General features: G+C 53.0%; 1 protein-coding gene across 3 annotated transcripts; it reads left to right on the top strand.

The window, feature by feature from the left end:
* Window positions 1-533: 533 nt before the first annotated feature.
* Window positions 534-8,292, top strand: POLL (polymerase (DNA directed), lambda). 3 transcript variants are annotated; one of them, XM_012661745.1, is made up of 8 exons: window positions 534-735; window positions 1,489-1,783; window positions 1,971-2,127; window positions 2,507-2,824; window positions 3,571-3,744; window positions 4,335-4,463; window positions 6,785-6,953; window positions 7,378-8,292. In XM_012661745.1, the coding sequence occupies exons 1-8, from the start codon at window positions 621-623 to the stop codon at window positions 7,740-7,742; spliced, it is 1,722 nt and encodes a 573-aa protein (XP_012517199.1). In that variant the 5' UTR covers window positions 534-620; the 3' UTR covers window positions 7,743-8,292. The 3 variants fall into 3 exon arrangements, with proteins under 3 accessions (XP_012517199.1, XP_012517200.1, XP_012517201.1); XM_012661746.1 differs by having other exon boundaries at window positions 3,571-3,672; window positions 7,378-8,286; XM_012661747.1 differs by lacking the exons at window positions 1,489-1,783; window positions 1,971-2,127; window positions 2,507-2,824 and having other exon boundaries at window positions 670-735.
* Window positions 8,293-8,774: the final 482 nt, after the last annotated feature.

Genomic DNA, 8,774 nt, shown 5'->3' with positions numbered 1-8,774 from the left:
GACGGCGACCCACACCTGCTGCGGCGTGCCCCATCTCCTTACAGCTGAGGGATTTAGCACCCCCATGCCGAGAGGCCCGCGGCCAGGGCAGGTGCAGGGCGTTCCCACTGCCCCCCTAAAACTTCCCTCCCTGGGTTTTCCTCTGCTCCTCTGTTGGGGGTAGAGAAAAATAATGTGAGGGTTATGTGGGGGTTCCTCCCAGTCACTTCCTAAAGATATTGCTCCATTTTCTAATCTACTATCCCCTCTTGGTAAAGCCCTTTGGAAGTGGGATGCAGCAGGGGCAGACTGCGCTGAATGTTTAGAGCAACACCTCCAAGAAATGATAAATGATATCGTTTCCTACCCCTCAAAAGTCCCCCCAGTAGTCCCAGTCTTTCCTTCATTTCCCCTTATACTCTAACTTGAAAGGCTGGGAACAGTGGAACTAGGGTAAACCACTGAAGTTTAATTGGCTTTTGGGAGACCCCTAAGAACTGGGCTGCTGCCCCCCAAGGCCTGGTCAGTAGACACCCTACCTCCATAGGCACAGGGATTGGGGAGCCTCAGCTCTGGATTTCCACATGACAACTGCCCTTACCAACCCTGAAACATAAAGGCCAAGATCCAGCCATACTTTAATGGACCCCAGAGGCATCTTGAAGGCATTTCCCAAGCGGAAGAAAATTCATGCCAATTCATCATCAGAAGCACTTGCAAAGATTCCCAAGAGGGAAGAGGGAGAAGAAACAGGAGGTGAGCTTACCTACCCTCAGAACCATCATCTGCCTGAACCCTCAGCCTTCCTGTTGTTCAGCCCTACATTGTTCATGTCAGATATTGGAGCTGACTCTGCCTGTCCAGGGCCTGCAGGTCTGTTTTACCTGCCTTGTACTAAGCTTGGTCCCTGGTCATTGGGCCATTTGCTGTGTTATCTTCTTTCCCACTCCAAGACCTGCATCAATCAGAAAATACTTCTTGGTCCCTCAGACCAGCAGAATCCTTTGCTTTCTAGGAGGCTGGTGGGGCGGGCGGGTTGCCAAACAGAAATCTTCCTTCAATCCCCAGGCTTATAAGTTGTTTTGCAGCCAAATTGACAAATAGAGGCAGAGACTTTTGGGCCAGGATGTCAGGTCTGCTAGATTGAAAGAGCAAGAAACATGTAATAGTAAGAAACGTGTGCTTTGTTGAAAGAATAAATGATAAAATGAAGGGATTCAAAGCAGGGAGGGAGGACGCATTCATTTATTTGTTCAACGTTTATTTATAGGTTACCTACAATGTGCCAGACACTGTTCTAGGTTGTAACAGGGAACAAGGTATATAAAAATACTTGCCCCTTACATTCAAGTGATAACCTACAAGGAAACTTTCTGTATGCTTGTGGTAGGATCCCCAGAAGGAAGGATGTCTGGATAGAAGGAAAATGATTGTTTTGGGGGACGGGGACTGTGAACAGTTCATTTAGAGCATAATCTGAAAGTAGACATCTGGATGTCCCCTCCACAGAGTGGCTGAGCTCCCTTTGGGCCCATGTTGTGCCCACTGGCATTGGACGAGCTCGAGCAGAACTCTTCGAGAAGCAGATTGTCCAGCATGGTGGCCACATATGCCCTCTGCAGGCCCCAGGTGTCACTCACATTGTGGTGGATGAAGGCGTGGACTATGAGCGGGCCCTTCGCCTCCTTAGACTGCCCCGGCTGCCCCTGGGTGCTCAGCTGGTGAAGTCAGCCTGGCTGAGCTTGTGCCTACAGGAGAAAAGGCTGGTGGATGTGGCTGGATTCAGCATCTCCATCCCCAACAGGTGGGCTGGTCTTAGTCTTTTTTCAAATGTTTCCTGGCAGCATCTTGAAATTTATTCTTGAGTTATTAAACATCACTGTCATTTTCTTAATTGGCACATTGGGAAACCAAGGTTTCAGAGGAGAAGATTGGGGAGAGAGATAAAGTAAGACCTTTGGTATCTTCACCTCCCATCACCATTGCTGCAGGTATTTGGATCAACCACAGCCCAGCAAGGCAGACCAACATTCTACTCATCCTGGTGCCCATGAGACTCTGCTTAGGACAGACGTTTGTCCTCCTTCTCCCACTAGACCTGCATCTCCTCCCCAAAAGGCAGAAGAGGCACCAAGCACCCAAGCCCGGGTCAGGAGCTTCCCAGCCCCCATAGCTCTCTTCCCCTGGGAACCAGATCACAGAAATGGGGAGGGCTTGATGGTTGTTCAGAAATCTGAGGCCCCTGAGAGAGGAGGGCTCTCTTGTGAAGCCTTTTAGCTCTTCCCAACACTCATCACTCCGCTGGGCCATATCTACCACATACACTGAGTATCCTCGGGCTGGGTACTGGGGGAGTCAAGTGGAACATGGCCCCACACTTCAGGAGATCTAAGTCTGGTGTAGAAGGCCCAGCCTCCTTCTTGGGCCTGACTAGGAGACTCCTCCCACAAAAACCCAACCCTCATCTTTGAGGAGCCCTCTTCATAGGGACAAAAATTTATTGTCTCTTTTCCTTTTCTACCTCTAGCCCATCTCTGATGATGAAACCAGTGATGGGGAAGAAACCCAGGTCAGCACAGCTGATCTGGAAGCCCTAATCAGTGGCCACTACCCCACCCCACTTGAGGGAGATCGTGAGCCTAGCCCAGCACCTGGGCCCCTTGATAAGTGGGTCTGTGCACAGCCCTCAAGCCAGAAGGCCAACAACTATAACCTCCACATCACAGAGAAGCTGGAAGTGCTGGCCAAAGCCTACACTGTTCAGGGAGACAAGTGGAGGGCTCTGGGCTATGCCAAAGCCATTAATGCTCTTAAGAGCTTCCACAAGCCTGTAACCTCCTACCAGGTACCTGGGGGCTAGGGCAGTGGTGGTGGTGGGGTCTTCTCTTTACTAACCGGGGGTTACTGGGGGCACCAGTTACTAGTGGGGTTCAGGTACAGTGGTTGAGATTTTATGATGTCTAAGATTTGAACAAAAGAAAAAAATGGGAGATTAATGAAAGCAGATTGGCAAAATCTTGATAATGGTTGAAGCTGGGTGGTGGGTACTTAGGAGTTCATTATACTTTTGAATTTTTTTTAACATAGAAACTTTTTTTTAAAGTTTAGTCTCTGAAGCCCAACAAAATCTGTGGACTCTGTAAGTTATTTAAACTCTCTGAGCATCAGTTTTCTCAAGCAGTAAAAAGGGACTAATAATAGTAACCATTTACAGTGTTCTTGTGAGGCTTAAATGAGATGGTCCCTGTAGCACAGGGCCTGACATACAGTAAGCCTTCAGTAAATGTCAGCTCTCGCCATTGCGATGATGACGATGGAGATGATGATGGTGACTAATATCATTACTCTTTACTTCCCATTGCTGGTCTCCATCCCTCTGGGACCCAAAAGATGAATGACCCAGCCTTCATTGCGTCCAAACTTTTCATCTTCAACTGTGCCTGAGCTTTACACAGCCACACAGTTGCCACGCAGTTGCCAACCAGCCAGGCTAGCTGTACGCAGACATCTGCTGAAGGAGTCAACTTCCCTACTGCTGGCTCTGGCCCTCATCTCCTCACTCTTCTTTTTTGCCTCTGTCTCCTCCTTCAGGAGGCCTGCAGCATCCCCGGGATTGGGAAGCGGATGGCCGAGAAGATCATAGAGATTCTGGAGAGTGGGCATCTGCGAAAGCTGGACCACATCAGCGAAAGTGTGCCTGTCTTGGAGCTCTTCTCCAACATCTGGGGAGCTGGGACCAAGACTGCCCTGATGTGGTACCATCAGGTCACACCCTGGCCCAGCCCCACTTCAGTTTTGCTGTGTCTCAGAGCTCCTGCCCCAGAGTTCTCTTACCCTGTGCTCTGATGGGAATGAACCCAGACTAGGGAGACCACTTTTCAAGGGTACCAGAGCTCATATTGACCCCTTCCCCAGCTCCCAGAACAGCCTTGTTGCTTGGTATCCTTGAGGTGTAGGTGGGGACAAGAAGTACATTTCTCTGTCCCCAGACAAGCTAGGGCCTTCCTGAGATCCGGCCTCAGGGCTGCATGTCCAGAGCACTAGTTCCCAAACCTGGCTGTGCCCAGAATCACCTGGGGAGCTTAGGAACCATGAAGGTGCCCAGACCCATCCCCAGACTGATGGAATCATGACCAGTATTTTAGGATTATGGCAGGACTGGTTTTGGCATGTCTTCCATGCCCCCTGCCTTTCCTATGTCCTGCTGCGTACAAACCCAAGTGCCCCGAAGTTAGTCCTGCCTCATGCCTTCCCTAGAGAGTCTGGGGCAGTGGAAGCCTCATGTGTGTGCTCCTTCATGCCTCTTAATTGGTCCTGGATCCTCACAGCCTCCCCTTCTGCCTGCTTTTTTCCAGGGCTTCCGAAGCCTGGAAGATATCCGGAACCAGGCCTCCCTGACTACCCAGCAGGCCATTGGCTTGAAGCATTACGATGATTTCCTAGAACGCATGCCCAGGGAAGAGGCTGCAGAGATTGAGCAGACAGTAAGCAGGTGTCCCAGAGCAGTGAGGAGAGCCAGGCCCTGCTCTAAGGTCCTGACCCCTCAGCTGGGGAGCCCAGCAGGTAGAGGAGGCTGTGGGTCACCAGAGGCTGAGGAAAGAGCAAGTCGAGACTACAGCTGCCCAGAAGTGTCAGGGTGCGGGGATGGCTTTGGGAGGGAAGAGCTGCAACACCAGCTCTCTGGATTAGAGTTCTCAGTAGCCAAGCATAGTTAGGATTGGGTTAGACGTTAGACTGGTGTTAGGACTGGGTTAATGTTAGGGTGAGTAGAGGCAGATTATGGTCTGGATTACTTGAGGATATTGGAATTTGAACTGGACTAGTTTAGAGTGGGTCAGGGCAGGGGCTCTCAATGTTTTTTTGATTTACCAATTTCTTTGAGAACCTGATGTAAACTATGGACTCTTTTCCCTCTAGAATGCACAAATGGGCAAAGTTTTTATCTCTCTCCAGATATATGGACTGTCTGGAGCCCACCCAAGGCTGCTTTAGGATTTGGATTAGAGCTGGTTTAGGAGTACAGTGCCAGTAGGATTAGGATCGGGATTAGAAGAAAGCTGGGTAAAGATTGAGTTAAGGTTAGGCCTCCAATAGGAGCAGTGTTTTCTTAGTGTTGGTTGCTTTTGAGTTAAGATTTGTAGTTGTCCAAGAAATAAGGTTTGGCCAAGATTGGGGTTTGTTTGAGAGTTAGGTTAGAGATTATGTTCATATACAACCTAGATTAGGGCCAGGCACAGTGGCTCACACCTATAATCTCAGAGTTTTGGGAGGCCAAGGCAGGAGGATTCCCTGAGGCCAGGAGTTTGAGATCAGCCTGGGCAACATAGCAAGACCTCCTCTTTAAAAAAAAAATTAAAAATTAGCCAGGTGTGTTGGTACACACCTGTAGTCCCAGCTACTTGGGAGGCTGAAGTGAGAGGATTGCTTGATCCCAGGACTTTGAGGTTGCTGTGAGTGATGGTCATGCCACTGCACTCTAGCCTGGGTGACAAAGCAAGGCCTTGTCTCTAAAATAAGTAAACAAAAAAACTTAGATTAGAGAGAGACTAGGGTACATTTAGGGCTAGATGTATCATTTGTTCAACTGATGTCAGGATTAGGGGCTGGCTGCTTGTTATAGGCAAGTGTTGCCCACTTTGGTCAGGATTCTGATGGGACGGGGCCCCGTGGAGACTCTGGCCCACTTTAGTTGAGATCAGCCTCCACCTCCTTTCCAGGCCATGGGACTATGAGACCAGCACAGGATAGATGGACAGGCCCCTTTGTCCACCCATCACCAGGCCTTGGTGTTAGTGATGACACTGTCACTCAGCCACGGTATCCAGGCAGGGAGAATGCCCTAGTTACCCCCTCCCCTCCTCCCTGCCTGCTGGAACAGAAGAGGCTTCCCGCCTGGCCTCCCATGCCTCCCACTGAAGGGCTCCAGCCTTAGGAGTTTTGATGGGATTACTCATCTGGGCCTCCTCCTCCCATTCTCTTGGGAGGCTCAAGAAGGGGATGAGGGGATTAGCACAGCCTGCCTGTCAGAAGAATTGAGGTGTCCAGGGCCCCAGAAATCTCAGCGTCCTGGGGTGGAGGCGGGGAGGTCATCTACATGTGAAAGGCCTACGTTTCTCTTGGGTGGAGGCTAATGGGTTTATTTCTCCTCAGTGAGGGATCAGCCTTCAGCTGACAGTCCCCTCTGTCTCAGCTCCCTCCCCATCAGGAAAGGATGTGTGCACTGCCTCAGAATTGCCCCCCCTTTGCTTTCTTTGCTTTCCTTTCCCACAGGTGCATTGACATTTCTGTGTTCCATTTTCTCCCAGGCCTGGGCCCCGGGCATGCTGCCAGCCACCTGCTCAGGCCTCAAGCCCCAACTCACATGCTGCCGTTAGCTCCAAATCCATAGATTTCTGGGGCTGCCGAGACCTGACTGAGGGCTTCCAGGCACCTGGGCCCTTGTCCTAAGTGGAATTTCACAGATCTGGGCATGTGGGTTGGGGCAGGGGCCAAGAGAAAGTGTGTCTCTTTGCTTTTAAAGAGCTCCTGAGGGCAAGCTCAGTGCCCTCCCTCAGAAGCAGAGAGAGCATCTTCTTATATCTGTCCTCAGGCCCCCTGCAGTGTGAGCTTTCTCTTCTGTCCAAGTAGAGCTAGAGAGCAGCAGCCCCCAGAGCGGGCTCCCTCAGGCTGGCCATGGGCATCTGGGCTTGGCTTGGGGCACACACTGAGGGTGTTGGTCCGTGGGTCAGGGAAGGCCCTGGTCCTGCCATGGAAGAGAAACTCCCCGTCAGCCCACAGCCCCTCACCCCTCACTGCTCTTTCCCAGGTCCGGGAAGCAGCGCGGGCCTTCAACCCTGGGCTGCTGTGTGTGGCCTGTGGTTCATACCGACGGGGGAAGATGACCTGCGGTGACGTGGATGTGCTCATCACTCACCCGGATGGCCGGTCCCACCAGGGCATCTTCAGCCGCCTCCTTGACAGCCTGCGGCAGCAAGGTATAAACTCCATCTCTGGGTGAGCAGGTTGGCAGGGGAGAAGGAGAACCTTAAGGTTGCAGTCTCTAGGCAGGAAGGAGGGAAAGGTGCTTTGTGAGAATCCCACCTGTCTCATGGCCAGAGTCCTCCCAAGGGAGAGATGAGACAGCTCCCCCACACCTCCGTGGCAGTGCTCAATAATGCCTGCTGGCTGAGTGTCTCCTCTGATCCTTCTGTGACGCTGTGACGCTGTGGGCGTGGGGGGGAGGAATGACTACCCACATTTTCCAGATAAGGAGATGGGCTCAGAGAGGGCAGGGTCACCTAGCAAATAAATGGGCAAGCTGGGAATGGAGAACCCAGGCGATTAGGAGAGACCTGGGAGGATGGGACAGCCCAGGGCCTGGCTCCCTGCCCTCCCAGCAGTCCCCCTGTCTTGGGCCAGGATTCCTCACAGATGACTTGGTGAGCCACGAGGAGAACGGCCAGCAACAGAAGTACCTGGGTGTGTGCCAGCTCCCAGGGCCAGGGCGGCGGCACCGGCGACTGGACATCATCGTCGTGCCCTACAGTGAATTTGCCTGCGCCTTGCTCTACTTCACCGGCTCTGCCCACTTCAACCGTTCCATGCGGGCCCTGGCCAAGACCAAGGGCATGAGCTTGTCGGAGCACGCCCTCAGCACAGGTGTTGTCCGGAACACCCAAGGCGTCAAGGTGGGGCTTGGCCAAGTGCTGCCCACCCCCACAGAGAAGGATGTCTTCAGGCTCCTAGGCCTGCCCTACCGAGAACCAGCCGAGCGGGACTGGTGACCGTGCCTGTCTGGGAGGGGGAGCTGAGCTGGATTGGCTGCCCCACCTGGCCAGCCAGCATCCCCCTCCAGCCTCAGCTGGCTGAACTTCTACTTCAACCACCAGCTGTCCTCAGCGAGCCTGAGCCCAGGGCTCTGGGCCTGAGGGAAAGCCAGCCTGGCTCCCAGGGTCTGCCCGGCCCTCTCCCAGGCAGGAGCAGGCTGCTGTCCCTTTTACCTCACCACTGCTCCTGGGAGAGTTTTGCAAATGGCCCCTTGCCCCATTTTAAGCAGGAACAGGTGGCTGGTTTGAAACCCCCAGGCACCCCCCTTCCCGCCCTGGGAAAGGTCTAGCTGCTGGGGGTGGGATAGGAGCTGCAGGGGGAGAGGCAAGCAGCTGTGCTCACAGCATCATCCACGACCTGCTGGAGCAGGAGAATGAGCCATTCCACACGTATTCCCTCTACCCACCCCACTTCCTGTGCAGCTGGCCGTGCTGGGAAGGGGGCGCCCCAGGCTCGGTGAGGATAGCATTTGGAGGCCCAGGGTCCCAGTAAAGTGCATTTGACATTCAACCTGCCTGGTTTGTGAGCTGCTGCAGCCCCCCCTGCCTACTTCCACCTAGGCAGGGACAGAGATGGGGGCCAAATAGGGGAGCCCAGAAAGGCTGCATTAGCTGCCCTCCAGACAGGCCTGGCCTGAGTCAGCTTCTGAACCCAGGATGGGGTGGGGGTGGATGTTAAAAGGGAGAGTCATGGAATCAGGCACTAGGAGCTCCTCTCTTTCTACCCATGAGCATCTCTTGTGGGCCCTGCTCTAGGCCAGGCTGTCAAGGGACATAAAAGTGACAAGACTCATAGGAAATGATTAGGAACAACTAAATGATGACCTGTGTACTACTGACAGGAATAGGGTGGTCAGGGAAGGCTGCCTGGAGGAGGGGAGGGACAGGCTGGCAGGGCAATATCTTGCTTGAGAGGGGTCAGCAGGCTCTGGGGACAGTTAAGGACCAGCTTTAGAGAGGAGTCAGGAGAAGGCCGGTTGCGAGACAGGG

This window comes from Propithecus coquereli, unplaced genomic scaffold, assembly GCF_000956105.1.
Source record: "Propithecus coquereli isolate 6110/MARCELLA unplaced genomic scaffold, Pcoq_1.0 Scaffold73, whole genome shotgun sequence".
Classification (NCBI taxonomy): domain Eukaryota; kingdom Metazoa; phylum Chordata; class Mammalia; order Primates; family Indriidae; genus Propithecus; species Propithecus coquereli.
This window is presented reverse-complemented; position numbering and strand designations above follow the sequence as displayed.

Coding starts and splice junctions, on each gene's coding strand:
- POLL (XM_012661745.1), top strand. CDS start 621: ATGGACCCCAGAGGCATCTTGAAGGCATTTCCCAAGCGGAAGAAAATT. Junction 3,745..4,334: donor CCCTGATGTGGTACCATCAG/GTCACACCCTGG, acceptor GCTTTTTTCCAG/GGCTTCCGAAGCCTGGAAGA. Junction 4,464..6,784: donor CTGCAGAGATTGAGCAGACA/GTAAGCAGGTGT, acceptor GCTCTTTCCCAG/GTCCGGGAAGCAGCGCGGGC.